This window comes from Chelonoidis abingdonii, chromosome 12 (genome assembly GCF_003597395.2).
Source record: "Chelonoidis abingdonii isolate Lonesome George chromosome 12, CheloAbing_2.0, whole genome shotgun sequence".
Classification (NCBI taxonomy): Eukaryota; Metazoa; Chordata; order Testudines; family Testudinidae; genus Chelonoidis; species Chelonoidis abingdonii.
This window is the reverse complement of record NC_133780.1, coordinates 800,931-822,379: the sequence shown is the minus strand read 5'-3', so window position 1 is coordinate 822,379 and position 21,449 is coordinate 800,931. Positions and strand designations below refer to the sequence as shown.

General features: G+C 57.0%; 1 protein-coding gene across 2 annotated transcripts in view; it reads right to left on the bottom strand.

The window, feature by feature from the left end:
- Window positions 1–489: 489 nt before the first annotated feature.
- LOC116821665 (class I histocompatibility antigen, F10 alpha chain-like) overlaps window positions 490–21,449 on the bottom strand; it is a 72,144-nt gene continuing 51,184 nt past the window's right edge. Inside the window, exons 2-8 of one of the 2 annotated variants that reach the window (XM_032775026.2) lie at window positions 4,559–4,834; window positions 3,908–4,183; window positions 3,678–3,767; window positions 2,984–3,016; window positions 2,643–2,666; window positions 1,808–1,840; window positions 490–1,374 (exon numbers count right to left, since the gene is read on the bottom strand). In XM_032775026.2, the coding sequence (XP_032630917.2) occupies window positions 1,370–1,374; window positions 1,808–1,840; window positions 2,643–2,666; window positions 2,984–3,016; window positions 3,678–3,767; window positions 3,908–4,183; window positions 4,559–4,834 (737 nt within the window). In that variant the 3' untranslated portion in view covers window positions 490–1,369. Of the gene's footprint in view, window positions 1,375–1,807; window positions 1,841–2,642; window positions 2,667–2,983; window positions 3,017–3,677; window positions 3,768–3,907; window positions 4,184–4,558; window positions 4,964–21,449 lie in introns of both variants that reach the window. The other variant, XM_075071546.1, reaches the window with a different exon arrangement.

Genomic DNA, 21,449 nt, shown 5'->3' with positions numbered 1-21,449 from the left:
CTGCTCCCCGCCCCAGCTGGAGGAGGGGTTCATGGGCTGGCTGCTCAAGGATTCATTTGAACCCAAGTTTAAAGGAAGAGACCTGTGAGGCAGCTTCCCAAAGCTTAAGGGGTTTAGGAGCACCAGGCCCATGGATGAATCCTGGTATGCATGCTCCTAAATCCCTTAGGCACTTCAGAAACTCTGCCTGAGTCACAGTCCCTGTCCCGTTACCTCTGCTTTGTATCCGATGAGCGTTCAGCAGGGGCAGCCTGGCCTGGCTCAGACACCCTGTTACTTGGGGCAGGGCGGTTGTGTCTCATTAGTGTCGCTGGTGCCCAGCCCCACCCAACACCCATTATTCACCCCCGAACATGTCAGACCCCCCAAACCCAACGTACATGCACCAGCCCCTTCCTGCCAGGCCCCCGCGCTCCCCAGCACTGCCATGCACCCCCCATTCCCTGACCCACCACAGACAGAATCCTCCAAACGGGCTGGAGAGAGAGATTAAAACCCCAAACCTACATTTATTGTGTCCAGTTGAAAATTGCCAAGAGAGAGAACATTACTATTTAAAACTGGTTTTAAAATCTTAAGCAAAAAAAAAAATTACATCCGTCACACACAAAATCATCCCATTTGGGGGCAGAATCAGCACCAGCTTAGGCTTTGTCTACACACAAACGTGCACCAGATCAGCTAGGGGACGCTGATCCTGGGAGAAGAGGTGGCTTTTTCTGATGTCGCTTAAGTCACTTGGGAATCAGTTTAAATCAAAACAAGCCCTGTCTTACACCAGACTAAGAGTGTCCACACAGGGATTTAACTAGCGCACTTCAAACTCACACCTCTGTAGTTGCACCCGTGCAAATCGCAATGTAGACAAGGCCTGACACTGGGGTGACCTGCCCTGACAGCAGGATTTAGCCCATTACACAGGAAGCTGCAGCAGCAAAAAGAATAACATCTTAATACCTTAATCAGGGCAGAAACAGAAAACAGGGACTAAACTACAATCAAAACAAACCGAACAGTGTGTGCTGGGTACAGCCCATCACTAACAATTCAGTCCAGCCAACCCTGGTTATTTTTCTATACAAACAAGATCCTCATAGATTTAAGTTTTAAAACAAGACAGTTCTGTAGCAATCAAACAATAATTGTCCCCGACCATCCCTGGCAGTCTGCAGCCACAGAGGTTTCAATTCTAAAGTGAAAGCTGCAGTTGCTGTCTCACAGGCGGGCGTTTAGCTCTGGTACAATCAAGGCAAATGCTTTAAGCAGGGTGTGGAAGGTGCTGATCAGCTGTTGCATTCCCAGGAGCTGAATGTGCTCCCGTCTCTCCCCTCATGTCTGGAATCCCCCCAGCCAGGGCCAACGGGCTCCGTTATGCTGCAGAAATGAGATGGACAGTTAGCACCGGGGTCAGGGTGAGCAGACCCAGCAGTGCCAGTTATGGTACTGGGCTCAGTACCTGGCGCTTGAGGTAAAGCTCTGACTGGGCGCTACATCCCGCGCCGAGGGGGAGGAGACCATAAAGTCGACAGTGATCACTGCTCCCAACGCCCAGCACAGCATCCATGATGCATCCCAGCACCTTCCCCTAGAGCCAGGGACACCTTGACCCCCTCCTGGAGTCCCTGCGGCCTGGAACCCGTCCCTACAGAGGGAGATGCAGACCCGCTCCTGCACTCAGCTCCCCCACTGCAGGGAGATCGGGGCGGGGTTCCCTGGGGCCGGCTGGTCAGAGGGGCAGGGCCTGGGGGACTCTGGGCAGGGGTTTCTCCCTCACTGAATCCTCCTGGTTAATGTCCTTCTCACTTACCCTTGATGCAGGCGTCCGATCCCTGGTTGCTTCCTGGGAGGGAGAAGAAGGGGGGTGTTAGCGTCTCTGGCCATGACCCCCTGCCCGCCCCCTCGTGTCAGTGTTTACCCTGCTGCAGGGTGGGGGTGACGCTGCCCCAGCCGAGTGGCTGCACTTCGCCAGGTGTGAGGGACGGTGCAGGATGAGCCAGCAGGAGTCAGGGCTCGTCACTGCTCCCCGGGGCTAAGATCCCTGTGCCGCCCCCCACTGGGGACTCGTACCTACGGGGGTAGGACTCTCAGAAGCACCTTAGTGACTCAGGAGCCCAAACCCCATTGAAATCAGTGGGGCTGAGGCTCCTACATCCCCCCTGCTTGGAGTACAACACGTCCTGTCCCAACAGCGCCAAACCCAGCTCCTGGCTGCAGCAGGAGGGGGAGAGGTTAGACCCAGGCCAGATACTGCCAGGGCAAAAAGCTGCTCTGAGGGGTCAGACGCACCCCAGCCCCACGGGAAACACACACGGCTGGTCTGGCACAAGAGGGGTGTGCGCCACCCTACTGACGTCACAGGCTGTCGCAGGAATTTCAATGTGGCCGAGGGGAGTTGGGTGCTGACACTCCCCTGACTCGCAGTAACTCCCCTAGGTTCCTCTGAACTCAGCCTAATCAGGGGAAATCGATCAGCGCAGCTGTAGCTGAACAATGCAGCTCTTCCGGTTGATCTCCCCATGCAGCCAAACCCCCCATATCACCAAAACAGCAGGGACCCCCCCACCCCACAGAGGGACCCTGGGGTGTGTTAACACGTCCTGTGCCTTCCCCAGCAGCCTCAGCGAGAGCAGCACGTCACCTACCGGAGCTGGCAGAGCCTTCGTGAGCTGTGGGAGAGAAGGAAGCCGGGGTCAGTGTCTGGTGGAACGCAGGGTCCCTGTTCTCCCCGCCCCACACTGGTTATACACGTACACACCCCAGTGACTGACTCAGGTGTTGGTGTTTTACTGTTGTGCCCAGACACCACAGTGATGGGCAACCTACACAGAGCAGCCAGGCACAGCCAGGGCGTTAGTGTCACTGGCCAGTCCCGCTGCTGCAGCTCCCCAGCCGTGGGGGGCTAGGGGAGGTCTCCTGGGACTGGCCCCAGGCTGCACATACTGGGTCACACAGTGACAGGGACGGGGAGAGGCTCAGCACTTACCTGGAGCCGCTTTGTAGCCGCCTTTCTTCTTCCCTGCAGAGACAAGGCAGATTGCAGTAAGTGCGGCTGCTCCCGGGGCAGGAACCAGCTCCGCTCTGAGCCCATGGCCCAGAACCCAGGGGCCCGGCCCATCCCCAGGGCAGGACGACAGGCTCTATATGAACCATTTCCCTCCCTGGATTTCAGGCTGGTGGCTCTGGCCCAGCCAGGGCCACACAGAGTTTTGGGGGCCTGGGGCACAATCTGAGGTCCCCCCAAAGGTGTAAAAACACAGGGGGAGACCCAGATGACGAGGGGCAGAGAGCAATCCTGCCTCACATTCATGCTGCCTTGGGGGCTCCTGTTCTGGGGGGCTGGGTCTGGCTCCCCACTCTTGGCCCTGCGACCTGGCGCACAGGGTCACAGCACAGACTCAGGTATGGGGCTGTGACCCCGTGTGCGAGGTCAGCACCACTCAACTTCTGCAGCTGGGTGCCCAGAGCAAACGACCCCTTTGTTCCCCACGGGGCAGCCCTGGGCCCAGCAGCAGAGCGGGGCAGCCGCACAGCACTGATGCTGGGGGCTGTAGGGGTGGGGGGTGCAGGGGCCCAGCCAGGCCAGAGCAGGTCAGCAATCCCAGCCCAGGCTCTAGGGTGATGGGCACGTCACCATGGCCTGGCACAAATGGTGCGTCGGTGCCCCACCCGGCACTTACTGAGGAAGACAACGGCTCCAGCGACGGCAGCGACCAGCACGAGAACCCCAATGACGACACCCACGATCAGCATCACATTGGACTTAGGCACTGAAACGGGAATGGGTCAGTGAGCAGGGGAACCACAAACCCTCTTCCCCTGTTACATGGGTCAGTCACTCCACCCTCCACTGGAGCCTCATACCCCCCCTCAACCCCCTTTCCCCATCCCAGGACCACACACCCCTTACCCCAGGGAACTCTCAGATCCTGCGCCAGGCTAGCGTGCTCCACGCAGCAGGTATAATCGGTCTCACTGCTGGGGTCGATCTCGATGGTGGCCCTGGTCTGGTAGGTCCCATCCCCGCTGGGAACGACCCCCCACTGGATTGTCTCCTGCTGCATGGGCACCCCCTTCTTCAGCCACACAACGACCGCGGTCCGCGGGTAGAAACCGTGGACCCGGCAAGAGAGGGTGGTGAGCCCGTCCCGGCTCGGCCGGTCGCTCACTTGCACCCGCGGTTGCTCTGGGGGGAAGGAGAGATGGAGTTAGAGGGAACTCCCTGAGCTGATCCCCTGGGGCTGCATCAGCCGAAGGGCCTGGCCAGAGGGACGGGAGCTGGTTCAGCCGCGCTCTCACGTCTGATTCTGATACACGCGGCCCACGGCCACAGCACAGGCACCCCGAGGGGCTCTGCTCGGCTGGGGGGCGGCGCTGAACAGGGCGGGACGGGACAGGGAGACCACGGCGGCTCCTGCAGCAACGCTGGGGCCTCGCCCGATGGGTGGGGACAGAAACGTCCTGCCAGGGACAACGCTCAGCGTGATGGAGGTGGGGGAGCGATCTCTGCCGTGAGGATACACCCCGTTCGCTGACCCCGGGGTCTGACGTGCCCCCTCACCTCTCCTCTGCAGCGTCTCCTTCCCGTACTGCACGTACTTCCCCAGCCACTCGATGCAGGTCTCCTCCAGGTAGGCTTTGTATGTCTGAGTGTAGCTCCTGTCAGCATCCCATTTCCGCTTGGTGATCTGAGCCCCGTCATCTGCCGCCACCCAGGTCTCCTTGTCCTTATCCAGGCTGATGAAGTCTCGCCCGTCGTAGGCAAACTGGAAAACCCCCCCTTTGGAGCCGTCACCCCGGAGCTCACAGCCGTACTTCATCTGGACAGTGTGAAACCCTGAAACACACCGAGCCGGGGCCCAGGCTGGGTCAAGGCAGAGCCCCAGGGAGCAGCGAGATTCTCCCACCCCCCAGGCCCTGTGACGGGGCCCAGCCCCGAGACCCCCTGCTGGGGGCCCCCCACCCCCTGCCCCAGGAAAGGAGCAGTAGAGGGGAGTCCTCCAAGCTGCCTAGAGAGGCTGCGGGGAGCAGCCAATCAGGGACCAGCAGGACCATCAAAGGAGGCGCTGCTGGGCAGGGCCCCCACTTGACCCTGCTCTGGCTGGAGCGACGCACAGGGTCCCTCTGCCCCTCCCTGCTCACACCGACCCCACCCAGCAGCGCCCCTGCCCCACACGTGCCCGATGTTCCCAGTGTCTCCCTGCTCACACCGACCCCACCCAGCANTTAAGGCCCGGCTTGACAAAGCCCTGGCTGGGATGATTTAGTTGGTGTTGATCCTGCTTTGAACAGGGGATTGGACTAGATGTCCTCCTGAGGTGTCTTCCAACCCTAATATTCTATGATTCTATGAACATTAAAGAAATACGGGAATGCTAGTAAGGAAGGCCTTCATACCTTTCTTATACGATTTGTGAGGAATTTATAACTTTAATGGGACAAAGGGTGCTTTCAGAAATAAACAGTCAGTTGCTGATTGCAAAGAACTTTTCAATTATTGTAGATTCCACTCCTGACATATCCCACGTAGATCAACTTATGTTCATTGTCCGCTGTGTGTTGCAAGAGGGGCAGATTCAAGAGCATTTTCTTAAATTTCTCGCAGTAACAAGTCAGTTTTGACAGTTTTGCAGAAGATGGACATTGACATAACAAATTGAGATGTCAGTGTTATGACAATGCTAGTAACATGTCAGGGGCATACAAAGGTCTGCAATCACAAATTCAGGAGATAAACCCTTTAGTAGAATGGGTACCTTGCGCAGCTCATACTCTCAATTTAAGCTTATGCTCAAATAAATGTGTTAGTCTCTAAGGTGCCACAAGTACTCCTGTTCTTTTTACTATCAATTTAGTTGGGATTTTGAGCATAAACTGCTTCTTGGAGGCAAATACTTTGTTTTGTTCCATCACTTTTAAATTTCTGCTTGAAATCAACCACTCACTGGCAAATTGTTACTGCAAGATTAGAGCCAAATGACAATAAGCGAATCGAGAAGCGAAAGCTCTTTCAGATACAAGGTGGTCAGCACATGCCCAGGCTACAAAAGCACTACAGCTGAATTATGAAAATATTCAGGAATCTCTCCGAAAACTAGCAGACAATCCAAATTGGAACCCAAATACATGCAACGATACTCGACCACGGGTCATGAAAATGAACAAAGCTGCAAATTGTTTTTCTTTGCAACCTCTGGAACACATTTCAAGCAACAAGCACTGCACTTCAGGCTGTTGACGTTGACTTGCCTAATGCTATAAAGTTGGTGGGCTCTTTAAAGGATTTTGTGGCTGGTCTACGAGTTCAGTTTGACAGCTTTGAAACTACCACTAAACAAATGACACCTTGAGTTTTTCAACAGTATAAATCGGAAAAGCACTGTGAACTGAAGTATAAAAAACAACAGGACAAAACTGGGGAGCTGGACTGTAAGCTGTCAGGCCTAGAGAAATCTTGCGTGGAGCTTTTCAATGTTATTATTGATAAATCTGTTGCACAGCTGCATTGCAGGTAAGAGGCATACAAAGGGGTATGCGGCAACTTCAGAGGTATGAACTATCTTCATCTACCTTCTGCATCAGCACTACATGATTCAGCTGTTAAACTACAAAACAAATATAGTACCAATTTACAAGAGGATTTTGCAAATTAACTGGTTCAATTTAGGGAGTTCACAAAACACGAGGAAAACAAAATAGCAAAGACACTACTTCTCGTTTTAAGACAATGGAGTCCACAGTCTGTGTTTCTCAATGTAGATATTGCCTTATGGATTTTTTTGACACTGCCGGTAACTAACACTGGAGGAGAACAATCATTTTTAAAACTGGCGCTAATAAAAAACAAGCTGAGGTCAAGAATGGATCAGATGAGACTGAATAATTTGACTCTAATGTCAATAGAGTATGACTTGCTTCGTCAACTGGATTTCAGTTACATCATCGAGGATTTCTCAGCCCTGAAGACCAGAAAGAAACTAATATAACAACTGTTCTAAGGTGAGAAGTAGGCTATTTTGAATTAACTTAACTATATTCTACATGTTTTAAGACTGAAATGTAAATACGGAACGGCTTTATGTTAATGAAAAGGCAAGTTTAGTATAGAGTTAATAGCTTCGATGCCATAATTGTGATCCTTTTCTTTTAAATTAGGATAGAGGCCTGTATACAGGGGCCCCACAAAATCTAATAGCCCCAGGCCCACAGGAGAGTTAATCCAGCCCTGAGTGCAGAACTGGGCTCCTAATGGAAAGCTAGTTGCTAGTCAGGACTGGAAGGATGGTGTCACTGCCTTTCTTCCACAATCAATCTTAAATGGCTGGGTTTCTAACACTACTTTTCCATTTAACACAGGTATTGACATCTTGTACTCGGGATCTCAAAAAGTCTTGAATGCTCCCCCTGGTAGTGCCCCTATCTCCTTCAGTGAGCAAGCCAGGTGAGGACAACACCACCATCCCTGTAGATTGTGAAACACGTGCACGGGGCCAGGGAGAGGTGCTCATGTACACAACACCAGGGAGAGGCAGGCTAAGCAGCAGGTGACTCAGGTCCACAGATGTGCAGAAGCACCTACACAGGTTAAACAATGTCCCTGAAAGAGGGGAAAGGTGGCCCACATTCAACCCTCTGTTACACATGGGCAAGTCCAGCCCAAGGTGTTTAAGCACCCAGAAATATCCTCTCTCCCAGTGACTGAGACCATTGATTCCTAGATGTACAGAAGGGTGGTCACTCAGTCCTCCAGCAGCAGGGCTGTCACTCCTGGGGGCAGTGCCACTGGAATCTAGGAGACCTCTCCCATGAGTCAGCGTCGCACCACGAGAGGAAGGGTTGCAGGCTCGGGCCCTATGTCATATGAGGGGGGAGTAAAGCAGCCACTGACCAGGCCTGACAACTTCCAATTAAGCCTGAGGTGCAGGCATTACCCCTACAGCCCCAGCCTGTCAGAGCCTCCCCAGTACACAGGAGCCGTCTGCGCCCACAGCCAGTTCAAGCTGCAGGAAGCCAGGCACTGGCACTGTCTCACTGGGTCGGTTCTGGCTGGTGCAGTGGCTGCCTTTTCCCCCATGGGGCAGTCAGCGGGATTCCTTTCCATTTCACCATAATCTAATCTGTTGAATCGGTCTTGCTCCCAGCAGTTCCTCCGTCAATGTCACGTCTGAGTGCTACCCAGGCAACCCCTCCCTTCCCTAGCCAGTGGGAGTAAGCTCGACTAGTTAACAATAACCATATCTACCTCATATCTAGCACTTCCCTTGGCAGATATCAAAGTGCCTTACAGGAGGGCAGTATTGTTATCCCCATTTTACAAGTGGGGAAACTGAGGAACGGAGGGGCCAGGAGTGTATCTGTGTGGTACATGTAGCGGGAAAACTAAGTAAAGGTTCTGGCTGCACGGCAGAGCTCCTCAGATCAGTTACTCAGCTTTGTCATATCCATGTTGTCAGGAAGAAGATTTTCAGCAGGAGGACGAAGCCACCTTCCTTCTTCCTGGACATGGGCTGGCTGGCCAATTACTGGGGCTGTGACGACAAGCCAAGAATGTGAGGGACGAGCTCTGGGATGTCCTGGAAGCAGCTCTCTGACCAGGGATTTAACACACCATGACCTGAGTCCAGATGGGCTTTCATCCAAATCACAACGCATTTCCACTTCAGTCCAAATTGAAATCCCACCCAAATCCCATCTGAACCCAGCACTCACCCCGGCTCCCTCCATCTCCTGCCTGCTCTGTCCCACCCAGTCTCAGCCCCTCTGCACCTTCTCTGCCCCCACCCCAACTCCTTCTGCACCAGCCCCCTCAGTCCCCCCAACCCAGCCCCCTCAAGATGCTGCCACCCTCGGTCACCCCACCCCCACCAAGTTGGGAGTGGAGCCTCCTGCCCTGTCAGGGAACAGCCTGAGCTGTGGCTGGCTGAGCGTGCCACGGCCGGGACACGCAGGCAGCTGAGAGCATGGGAAGCTCAGTGCAGACAGGACACGGAGAGGCCAGGGGATGTGGGCTAGGGGGCACAGAATTAATGGATGAGGACACTCTGTTTGGGGAGAAGAGGGAAGCTCAGCCCCCATCCAACAGCCCCAGCCCTGCAGTGGGGCCAGAAACACCCAACTCTGGGCTAGTTCAGGGCTACAGGAGCCCTGGGGCTGCATGTGCATTCCTGGTCAGTCTGACCCCCACATGCCCTCAGACGCCCTGGGGTCAGGGGAGTCCCCCAAACGCCTCAGCCACGAAAAGGCAAAACAAACTATCCCCATATTAGGAAACTGATCCTGACGTTTTCTCTTGGGGTTATTGGGGCCATAGCTCTGTCCCCCACCCCAGGCCTGCTGCAGATGCACGGGCAGACCAGACCTGCCAGGCACTGCTTGGGGAGGGCCTGGCCAGCTACCCGCAGAGCCTGCCTGCAGAGACAGCTCCCCACATGGCCCAGGACACACATCCCTGTGGGCAGAGAGTTGGGAATGAGCCTCTAGGTGTTACAGAAATAAATGGTGAATTCCTGCTGCAGAGGAACTGGGGAATGGACCCACCAGGCTTTTTATCAACTCAGTCAGAGAAATGCTCCAAAGAGGGGAGTTGGTCATGGACCTTGTGACTTGGAGAAAGGAAATGGTCAGTCTGCCAGGACATATTTTCCTTTTCTCTCCCTGCCACATGGGCAGAGATCTGTACTCCAGAGGATTCCCACAACAGGGAGCCATGAGGGGTGGGTCTGACAGAATGACAGCCGGGGTGCTCAGCTCCTTCTCTGCTACCGGCAGACCCAGCACTGGGCCCTCTCCCACTGACAGCAGCGTGGGCTGGTGCCGGCATGTACAGCCATGACAGTGTGGGAAGGTCTGAACCGGGCCAGGCAGATCTCACCACACAGGGTAGTACGAATCCTGCAGCCCTGCAGGCTGTTGCTGCCACTCTCAGCGAGTGGGGTGGAGGCAGGGTGCTGGGGCGGTTCTGATTTGTAGGCTGAGGGCTGCACCATCTCAGCCATCCTGGCATGGCAGATTTTGATGCTGTTTGTCCTCTAGCTGTGGGATGGCAGAGAACAAACCGAGCCGTGGCCATGCACAAACCCCGTGCGGCGGATGTGGATCTCGCGGGCTCCATGAACACCCAGAGTTCCCAGAGCTCCTCCCTCCGTGAGAAGGTGCTGGACAAAAGGAGGGGGGATGCCATTCCTTGGGCCCCTGGACAAACAGGGGTCATCTCTGGGATAAAAGCTGAGTCTCTGTCTGAACAACCCCGATCACTGGGGGAAAATGGCTACTAACTTTTCTGTAACTGTTGTCCGTCGAGATGTGTTGCACACGTCCATTCCCATGTAGGGGTGCAAGCTCCCCAAGCATTGCTGCTGGAATATTTCCCCTACTGCTACCTGTCGGATCGGCTCTGGTGCCCCCGGTGCCATGCGCTCATAGTGCGGGTATAAGGGGCCCTGCCGAGCCTGCACCCCTCAGTCCCTTCTTACCAACCACTCCAAGAGCGGGGCTGGGGGGTGAGTGTCTCATCTCGAACAACAGTCACAGAAAGGTCAGTAACCGTCATTCCTTCCTCGAGCGCTTGCTCGTCTCCCTGCCGATGTCGGTGACTCACAAGCCGGAGGGGGGCCCGGAGTTCAAGGACAAGCTGACTGCTGTAGCCCTACGGATTAATCTGCTGGTCTGTATAACTATATATCTCTCTTATAAATTTGAATATTTGATGTAATAGGCTTACAGGTTTATATTAAGAATAAGTTTGGCTGTAACGCAAGAGACCTACAGGTCAAAAAAAGCCCCCTGTATGTTAAGCTAATGCGAAGTTCACACATTTTGGGACGTTTACCCAGAAATCAGTAAAATTAGACAAAACACCCACGCAGATGTCTGGAGACCTTTGCCCGAACCAATAACAGTAAAGGGTGGAAAAGCGGGATTTTTCTCCCAAATCTAGCAAGCACACCACAAATGCGTACATACCTGTCATTCATACGGACAGACATACTGGCCTATGGGGTAAGTGCACCCTAACATTTCCGTGGGGGAAGGATTAAATTCGGGCATGAGGAAGGATTTCTGACTAATGCCCTATAAAAAGGCGAGGCAGCTCGCCATTAGGCAGACAATCTGCCCACCTATCTGCTCCTATCTACTCTTTATTACCTCCACCTTCAACAACATATCGATGCGACCCATCTACGACGGCTATTAATATTAATAGGTCGTATTTTATTTCTTTCCAACTGTAAGTGCAAAGGGATTTAATTTCCCTTATGTTTTATTTCGGTTAAGGCACACAGGGTTAAGTTAGAGACCAAACAGCGTTAACAGCCCTGCATTTAGCTTCCTCTGCCAGAGGTGTGAAAACAGAAATTGCCACAGGCGTGGTCCGCATCTTCCAACACCAGGCTATTAAAACAGAGCGCGAGTATTAACCAATTTGCAGCTTATAATATTGTATTGTCATCTGTATCTCTCAAATAACAGTAATTCTAACTGTTTTACCATTTGCTTACTATTTCATTGATTTCAATAAAAGGTCTTTATAACTATATCTGCCTCAGTATAAGCTTCCTGTCATACCCCCGAAGTTCTTTTTATAAACTCTGTGAGGCCTGATTCAGGACGAACTTTAACTTCTGATCAAACAAACTGGTGAGCCAAAATCCATACTAATTAATATCCATAATAATTATTATTAAAATTTATTAATTAAAAATAATTAAATACAATTAAATCAAGAGGATAAATTAAATCAACACTACTAACACACCCCAAATCAGGCTACACTGCAGCACAGCACGGCCAGAGCATGCATCGTCCCTGGCCTGCTGAGTGACGGCCCAGCGCACTGGGAACGCGTGTGCCAACGAGCAGGTCGCAGCGCTGCAGATATCCTGAGTAGGGACTTGCGCTAGAAAGGCCACTGAAGAGAACTGAGACCTTGTGACGTGAACAGTGACCTTCGGCACATGGGGAATCTCCGTGAGGTCAGAAAACACCTGGACCCGCGATGTAACCCAAGATGAAATCCTCAGAGCAGAGATGGGGAGCCCCCTTGTTCTTCCCGCTAGTGCTGTGAAAAGGTGCGGGGATTTACAGGAAGGGTTTAGTCCCTGAATGTAACCTGCCAGCGCCCGTCTGACCTCCAGCGAGTGCAGGCCTTGTCCTGCCCGGTCTGCGTGCGGCTCAGAATAAAGGACTGGAAGAAAAATCAGCTGGTTCGCGTGGAACTGGGGAGCCCACTTTTGGGAGGAACTTTGGATGTGGGCGGAGCTGGACTCTGTCTTTAAAGGAGATCGTGTCCGGGGGCTCCACGGTGATGGCTCGGATCTGACACTCGTCTGGCTGACATGACGGGCACCAGAAAGGCGACCCTCCCACAGGGGTGCAGCAGTAAGCATGGTGCTAGCGGCTCCAAGGCTGGGCCTGTCGGGTTTGTTAGGACAAGGTTCAGGTCTCAGGGGGGATCAGTTCCTTCATCTGAGGGAAATACCCTCTCCAGGCCTCAAGCTGGTACGGTGAGAAATGTGCCTAGATGATGTCTGGAAAGGGAGTATACCACAGCCAGCCAGGCTGGAGAGGTCCGAGTCTCAGCCTGACGTGTCAAACCATGTACATGCCTGATGCCATGTGGCCGAGGAGTCATGACGAGTGTGTTTGCAGGGGGCTTATCGGGGCCCAGATTGTACAGAAGCGGTGCTCCAGAAGGGCCTTCACCTCCACCGAGTCGAGAACTGCCTCAGTGAACTCTATTCTTTGCACAGGAAAAAGTGTCAACTTCTGTACATTTATCAGACCCAAAACCTGGAAGGTGGATTGTATGAGGTCGATGTTGGGCTTCACCTGAGCTCGGGACCAACCTGATCAGCCAATCATTGAGATATGAAAAAACTCAGAAAGGCCCCTACTACTGCCACACACTGGATGAAGGCTGCCGGGGCGGTCGACACACCAAATGGCAGGGTTGCGAATTGCTAATGGGTCTGGTTTACCACAAATCTTAGACACCTTCTGTGGCTCTGGAAAATTAATATGTGGAAGTATGGACCTTTCAAGTCGAGGGCGGCAGACCAGTCCCCTGGATCCAGCCACAGGATGATGGAGGCTAAGGAGACCATGCAGAACTTCCACTTTCTGAGACGGTGGTTGAGCCGAGGCAGGTCTAGGATTGGTCTGAGACCTCCCCTGGCTTCGGAGATGAGGAAGTAACGGGAATAGAGACACTTCTCCCTTAGCGGGTGCGGAACCTCTCCTACGGCTCCCATTCAAAGGAGGATTGTATCTCCTGCTCCAACCGATGCATGTGAGAAGGGTCCCTGAAGAGGGACAGGGACAGCGGGTGGGAAGAAGGAGTAGACAAAATTTGGAGGCTACACCCAGATTCCACTGTGTTTAGGACCCAGCGCTCCGAGGTAAACGTGTTCCCAGGCACTGAGGAATAGGACGGTTGGAAGATACTGGGGTGACTGGATCCCGGTGTGGAGGGACTGGTATGTCTTCCTCAAGCACCTTGTCAAAACGAGGGCTTTGAGGTGCTGAAATGGCGAGGAGCCGACTGGGATGGCCCCATGGAGGAGGAGGGTGGAAGGGGCCTGTGCGCAAATCCCTTGTTCTGTCTCCTCCACTGGTGGCGTCTGGGCGGTGGAGAACAGCATGGCCTGTATTGCTGGGGCCTATAGGGCCTTCTAGCTCATGGAGGCGAGTGCAGGCCCAGGGATTTCAGCGCTGCCCTAGAGCCTCTGTAAGGCTACGCAGCCTGGTGTCTGCTCTGAACAGAGCGAGGAACCTTTGAATGGGAGGTCCTGGGTCACCTGCTGCATGCCCTGTGGAAATCCCGGAGATTGTGACAACGAGCTCCTGCGTGTGGTGACAACCGTGGCCACTGACCTGGCCGCAGAACCCATGACATCCAGGGCTGTCTGCAGGGAGGCCCAGGCCACTGCTCTCCCTTCCTGCACAAGGGCAGGGAACTCCGACCGGGCGCCCTAGGGGAGCAGGTCCTGCCATTTCTGCATCGCTTCCCACCTGCAAAAATCACAGGAACCCAGCCAGGCCTGCTGGGTCGACATGTGGAGCTGCAACCCCCTGGCGAGGGGGTTTCCTCCAGAACAAGGCCAACTTTGGGGATCCTTTGCATTTCCTGTGGGCCCCGTTTGAACTTGATGGTCCCTTTCATCAGCAGCTGCCACCACTAGAGACGTGTGATTGTGAGAGAGAGAGAATAAAAATTCTCAGCCCTTGGCAGGTACAAAATATTCCCGCTCCGTTCGCTTAGGAGGGAGGAAGGCTGGGTTCTGCCAGAGCCTCAGTGGGCTCCGGGATCGCCTCACGTAGGGGAAGAGCGATGAGGGGCCTGCTGCCACACAGCTAGCCAGGAAGGCCTGAGTGACTCTTTCACCACCTCTGCCTGGACACCAGTTTTGAGCCACTTGCTTCGATAACTCCTGGTGGGCTTTGTGCTCACCCTGGGGTGGGGCTACCTCTGGGGCCACCAGCACCTCGTCTGGGGAAGAGGAGGAGGTGGGTAAAGCCGTTAAGGTCTCTGCTCTCTCCCCCGAGTGGGGAACCTGCTTCAGTTGCTCGGTACTGGGATGGGCACTGGGATTCGGGTCTGGTGTCTCTCGGTGCGGTACCGGAGGGGCTCTGCTCTCTGAGGCCACTGAGTCAGAGCGCCTGGAGCCGGTGCCCTGAGCCGGGGGAAACCCCTGTGGGTTCCAGAAAGGGTCCTGCATGGGTGTCAGCCCCCCTGGTCCCAGTGTTCGGGGCCCCATCGCACTAGATATCCCTGTTGTGTGAGATGGCCATGAAGAACAGTGTGGATGGTGCTGATGATGTGAAGTGAGGAGACCGTGGCAGTGCCGACCCTCCCGGTGTCGGTGCCATGGGGACACCCTGGGCAAAGTGACCCGAGGGGTTTCCCCTGGAGAGGTGAGGTCTCTTGGCCACCAGATGGTGCCGGCGATGCCAAGTCCTGGACGTCCAGGGACCATGGTACCGGCAGTGTAAGCAGGTCCCTAGCTGCCGTGTACGCCCCTGGGGTGGATGGTACCGTAAAGTGTCTGGTACGCTGACAGCAAGAGGGTGGTGCATCCCGTGGTGAGGTACGCGGGACCCGCGTGGGTGTCTTTAGTGGCAGCTGCAGCGGTGCCGGCGAGGGAGAGTGCCTGGGCGTGGGTCTCGCACTGTCCCGGTCTCCTGGCCTGTCCCCTTTCAGTACCGGGGAGCAGCTAGTGTCTTGGTGTCCGCGGTGCCTGTCCTTGGGCACCGGCGAAGAGAAGTGGTGCCGCGAGCCCTGACTGGGAGGAGGATGAAGCAGGGATGCAGCTGGGAGCAAACGCTGGATATCCCAGCCTACAAGAGACCCTCTGCCTGCCCAGGGAAAGCAGCCACTCGACGTGGCATTGAGACTGCCAAGCCCTGGGTCTGACTCTCCTGCAGGAATTCCAAGACCTGCATTAGAGCCAGCGAAGAAGCAGAGAAGCTCCGTCTCCTGCAACACGGCTTGAACTGACCCCGGCTCTAGACTGGACAGACCTGGTGCAAGGTTTCCTGGATGCCAGTGGGATCCCTTCCAGCCGGGAAAGGAGGGGCCCCTGCAGCACGGGTGAGAGACAAACGGGTCTCTCAGTGAGACTGGAAATTCCCTCACTGGGAACAGTATCATGTCTGGGCGCAGGATCCCCGGTGCCTGAGCCAGCTCTCCCCTGCGTCGCCCACCAGGTCTCATTCCTCGACCACGCCGAGTTCAGCTGCACTGGGGGCTTTGCTTTACACAGGACATCAGAGAATTGGCTTCCTCCTGCTGGTGTGATGACCTCGTTCTCTGACGCAAGGCACTGCACTGGTGTCAGTTCAGAGCAGGAGGAGGGAGCTGCTCAGCCCTGGGGACAGGGACAGGGCCAGAGCCTGCAGCCAATCACCCTGCACTGCACCCAGTTCATGACAGGTTCCTTCCCCTGCTCCGTACTGAGCTCACTTCATGCAAGCGCCCGGTCCCCCAGGCTGGCACTGCCCGTAGCGCTCTCCTGTCCAGCCCGGCTACAGGAAATGACAGGTGCTGAGCCCCATCCGAGAGGTGCTGAGGCTCTGGGGAAACCAGACTCTCCTGGTCGGACGCACCAAGGTGTGAGCAAGCAGGGACAGCAGAAACGACTGGCGCTCTCGTATGCACTCATGCAGTGTGTCCACACACAGCACATACCCAACAGTGAGATCGGGGCAGGCTGAGACCTCCTGCAGGCTGTTGGCCATCCTAAGCAAAGCAGGGAATTGTCCCATCTCTCCTGAGCAATAACCTGAGAGACTGTGGGTCATTCCCACCCCCAGGAGACCTCTTCGCGGGGTGGGGCCCAGGCGTCTCTCTTCCCGGCGCAGAATGAACCCACGGTCCCAGGATCTGGAGTGCCTGGGAAGTGGTTTGTGCCACTCACCCTCTGGCTGGAGCGTCGCTGAGGATGGCCAGAAGTGACCCCTTCCTGTCTGAGGGTAGTGACCCTGACAATGAGCCCGTGGCAGGTACCCAGGGGCTGTGGCAAGGTCGGTGGGCGAGGAGCTGAACCGGACGCACTGGGATGCAGAGGTGACATCAAGCTCTGCAATGATGCTGACGAAGAGAGGGGAGAAGTCTGCGTCTCTCAGCTCCATGGAGCACAGACAGGCCCTTTGCGGATCACCGCCAGGGTGGGACTTCAATGTCTGTCTTTAATCAGGGCTGCCTGGGGCTCTTCCAGAGATGTTCCAGACCGAGCACGGTCCTATTGCCCTGATTTCTCCTTGAGCAGGGCCAGGATGGAGTACAGGCCCTGTCCCCTCTCTGGAACTGGTCCTATGGCCCCCGTCTGCAGGAGATGGGGGACAGCATCCTGCACCCCCCCTCTCCTGAGGGGCCAGGGGAGAGGGAGAAGGGGCCAACCTGGGCAGAACCAGCACCCAAGCTCTCTGGACAGCACAGACCCCTGTGTGCTGCTCCATCCCCGTCTGCTCTGGCATCGAGTCACACGGTGTCTGGGACGAAAGGCTGCCTTGTGGGTGTCCCCCCGGATCAGCCACCTCTGGGTGTCGACACTTTCCCTGCAGTGGCCGGGACTGTCTCACCTGCTGAACAGCTGGTCTGGACGCTGGGAAAGCTGGCCTGGGTTTGGAGCGGGATTTACAGCCCCTCTGCAGCCTCGGCAGGAGCCAGGGATGTCTTTGCTTTGTCTGAGGAGTCGCCTGGTTGCGTTTCCCACCGATTCCCAGCTGGCATCATCCACGTGTTGGGAGGGGAGTTCAGGTCACTATGGCCTGGCCAACTGCCTTCAGCACCCAGTTGCACATGCCGATGGGTAACCGCACTGCACCCCTGGATCCTGCTGAGCCCCACAGGGCATCCAGAGGGGAGTCTGAACGGACGGCTGCTACCAGAGAAGTCGTTCTGAGTCCCCAGCATTTGCTGTACAGGTTCACACAGGCCAGCCAGTCCTGCTGGGCAGAGCACGCGGGACACAGCAGGACTCTGAGGGACACAGGGGCTGCCTCGCAGTGTCTCCAGAGCGTGGTGTCCATCCTCCTGGTCAGGGGCCGTAGGATTTCAGTCTCCCTGCAGAGGCCTTGCCGTGTCCCGAGCTAGGGGCGTCCGTGCTCCAGGAGAGGACATGAACTCTGGCTCCGGCTGGTTCTTAGCCCCCTGCTCCGTCTCCTGGGGGTGCACCCGCTCCTCCTGGATCACGTCTGTCGAGGCCGCGCTGAGAAATACACCAGGTGGGTTTGGGAACCGCAGGGATAACACTGCTGAGCGGAATCGCTGCTGTTCTGACAGAGGAGGAGGAGACAGGTCAGACATTCCCTCCGGCGGTCGCTCTGAACTGGACACCGTCCACTTCCACATGGCTTCCAAGAATCCCGCCTGGAGGAGTTTCCTGCTCTCCTCTCTCGTGGCTCCTGCTCCAAATCCAAGCGCTGTCCCTCCTCCCGGGGACACTGCGGGCTCCTGAGCCCCCCAGACCTGGATTCCTGCTTCCTTCCCTCAGCGTCGTCCTCCCTGGAGAATCGGCAGCAGTAGACTCTGAACCGGACTGAGCTGCCGGATCCTGTGCCGGGGTCTAGCTCCCTGGAGCTGTTCTGCTTTTCTGTGGCCTTGGGGAGGAGGAGGAGGCTGACAGCCATGTGGACTGTTCCCCCGGCCCCGTGGATGGCGCCCAGCGCAGTCTGAGGGTGACAGGTATGTCTCTCGCCGGTAGGGCTCAGAGGATGCCCTAACAGAGGGGAGGGTCCTGTTCCCTGGGCCTGACCCGACTGTGTGCCCAGCACTGAGTCCCTGGTCTGTGTCCCCAGAGCAGGAGGCTCTGATCGAGTCTGAACAGCGCAGGCCATCCCGGGGAAAGGTCACTACGGCAGATCTGGGTCCATGATGGGAAATCCCAGAGTTTGACCTTCCTCCGACCCCTGTGCTGGACAGGGCCTGGAAGGGACCGGAAATCTCCCCCAGGGATTGGGCTCCAGCAGGGGAGGAAAGGCCCTGGGAACACGTCTGCTGGGGGCGAGGGGACGAAGTGCCCAGCCTGCGGCTTTGCTGCCCAGGCTCAGGACAGGGGCTCCAGGATGGTTCCTGCCCGGCCAGCTCTGCTGGGACATGCTGGGCGGCTGGCACAGAACACGCAGAGACCCCCAGCCAGGGGCCCGAGGGGGTATGTGTCAGGCAGCTCCATCCCTCTTCTCCCCCACGCTGCTCTCCACGAGGGTGAGCCAGCGTGTGTGTGTGACCGATGGGGTCTTGGAGGGACCAAGCCTGTAGCTCCCCCACGTGGGTGGGGCCCAGATACAGCTAGAAACGCAAACTCTGTCCACCTCTGCAGCAGCACCCTGGGGACCTTCCTGCAGCGCTGGGGGCAGAGCGGGAACCTGGCGGCTCCTCCGGGCAGCGACTGGCAGCTCCGGCTCTGCCTGGGAGCTACAGCGGGGGCAGCCCCTGGGGACGGAGCCGGGAACGCGCAGACGGAAGGAAATTGTGGTGTAAAATCCCACGCTACTGAAGCTGATCTCACGAGGGGTCTGGGCCTGACGCAAGACGTCTGAACGCTCGGGGCTGGGAACACTGATCTCCAGCCTCCCCTCCCAGCCTCCAGGAGCCATCTCCCTGCAGGGTCCATCCCAATTACACACCCACCTCTGCCCCCCACTGACCCTGCTTTAGCCCATGCCCCTTCCTGGGGCTCCCCTGGCCAGGAGGCATCACCCAAGGCCCCATGGGGCTCTGCCCTGGGTGGGGGGAGAGGAGGCAGCGCAGGGGGAGGCAGCAGGGCCACGACACCCCGGGGTGTGGATCTTAAAGCTCAGTGCTGGCAGCTGTTCCCAGGATGGGGGGCTGTGAGTGGGGAGACAGTGACCCCCAGCACTCCCTTAGCGAGGGGCATGGGACTTAAGAATGGGGGGCAGGAGGAGCGATGGGTGGCAGGAGAGAGCAGAGCCCCCTCCATATATCAGCAGCAGGCAGTGAAGGCCACCCCTGCAGCCCTGACTGCTGGGGGGGAGTGGGGGCAGAGAGGAGAGCTGCCCTCTTTCCCCCCACCCCCGGCCCTGATTGCTAGGGGGATGAGCAGACACATGCTGGGGACTCTCTCCCTGCATGGCCCCTTCTGCCTAGCAAGCTGGCAGGGACACCCCCTACATCCTGCCCTCCCCCTCCTTGGGCAGGAGGCTGGCACCGGGGCCAAGAGCACCCTGTGGGGCAGGTGCTGCAGGACCAGAGTCTGAGCTCCAGGGCGTCTGGGTGCAAACAACAGGAGCTGCCTCGGGGGTGGGAGCTGCCTGCACCGTGTGTCACGGCTGGGTCTGCCCTCGTTCAGCACCCGGGATTATCGCCTTCCCCACGCTCAGTCTTGCTCACTGGCCCCCTGGTGCCGCTCCAGTGCTAATTGTGGGGGTAGATCTGTGTGTGGGAGACATCGACGGGGACCCTGCTGCCCCTAGTGCTGGGGGCGAGTTTGGGAGACTCAGAGGGCAGCCCCCTACCCAGGAGCCGGAGGGGGAGCAGGAAGATGTGGGAGAGGGTAGGAGGAAAATTGGGGGGGGGGGAAGAGGGCTGTGGGAGGGGGTAGGAGGGAATCTGGGAGGAATAACGAGGGGCAGGGGAACCAGGGGTAAGTAGGAGGCTGCAGCGTCACCAACCCCGAGAGGGCGAAATGGCCAGAAAGACCCACATCCCATGGGAGTGTTTGTGTATTAAGCCGAACTCCTGCTCCCCTCCGCTCTGAGTTGGGCACCCAGGGAGGGGGGTGGGACCCTGCTCCTGCCCCAACACTTGCCTGGGTTCCTGTCCAGGGACACACACCAGCTCCCTCGCCGGGCACCTCCCACCCCCAACACTGCCCCAGCCAAACCCCCGTCTGAGCCAGCAGCAGAGGGGGAGGCGGGGGTGAGTGCGGCTGGGCTGGAGATGGGGGGTGGAGCTCACTCCTGGGATCCCTCCCCCCACCACTCACTTTGGGTCCCCTCCCTCTCTCCAGATGGCAGCAAGTGAGGTCAAGGGTCCGGCAGGAACAGCCTGTTCTCCCCCCCACCCTGCACTGTCCCCCCAGCCCCAGCCCCCCATTGCACACACCGCTCCTGGGGGATTTTCTGCCACCGCTCCCACGTGGAGGCGCTGCAGTTACAGCTTTGGCCCAGCAGGGGCTGCTCTGGCACCAGAACAGCCAGAGGGTTCCCCACAGCACCCGCCCCACAGCCCCCTGCCCCACTGCCCCCCGCCATGGGGCCAGGCCGGGACAGCCGGGTGCAATGGGACCTTCTGGCCTTCACACCTGTGCGGCTCTGCCTGGGATGACCACACCCAGACTGGGGGGCAGAGGCAGCTGGAAGTGGGGCTGGGAGCAGACGCCCCAGGTGTTTTGGGAGGGCACAGCAAGAGATTCACACTTTGGAGGGTGTCAAACACTTTTTTTCACATGAACACCGCCACCCTGCAGCCCCCAAGTCCCTCTGCCCCCCACGTTCACACTGACCCCCATGGTCCCTCCATCCCCTCCCCCATTCACACCAGCTTCTCCCCCTCTGCAGCCCCTCGGGGCCCTTGTTCACACTGATATCCCGCCAACACTCACCCCCAATTACGTCTATCCCCTCACCCCATTCATACCACCCTCCCCCCACGGGAACCCAACACCGTGACGTTAACCCTACCCTGTGGGCCTCCCCCACACCGAGCCCCCAGCCCCCATTCTCCTGTGAATCCCTCTGTCCCCTCCCACGAATTCACACCAACCCCCCCATGGGTCCCCCTCCTCCACTCCCCCCACACTGATCCCTCAGTCCCACCCTCCTGTGAGATCCTCTGTCCCCTCCCCCTCAATTCACACTGACTCCCCCCACGGGTCCCCCTTCTCTGCTTCCCCACACTGACCCCCCAGCCCCCTCCCTGTGAGTCCCTCTGTCCCCTCCCACAAATTCACACCAACCCCCCCATGGGTCCCCCTCCTCTGCTTCCCCACACT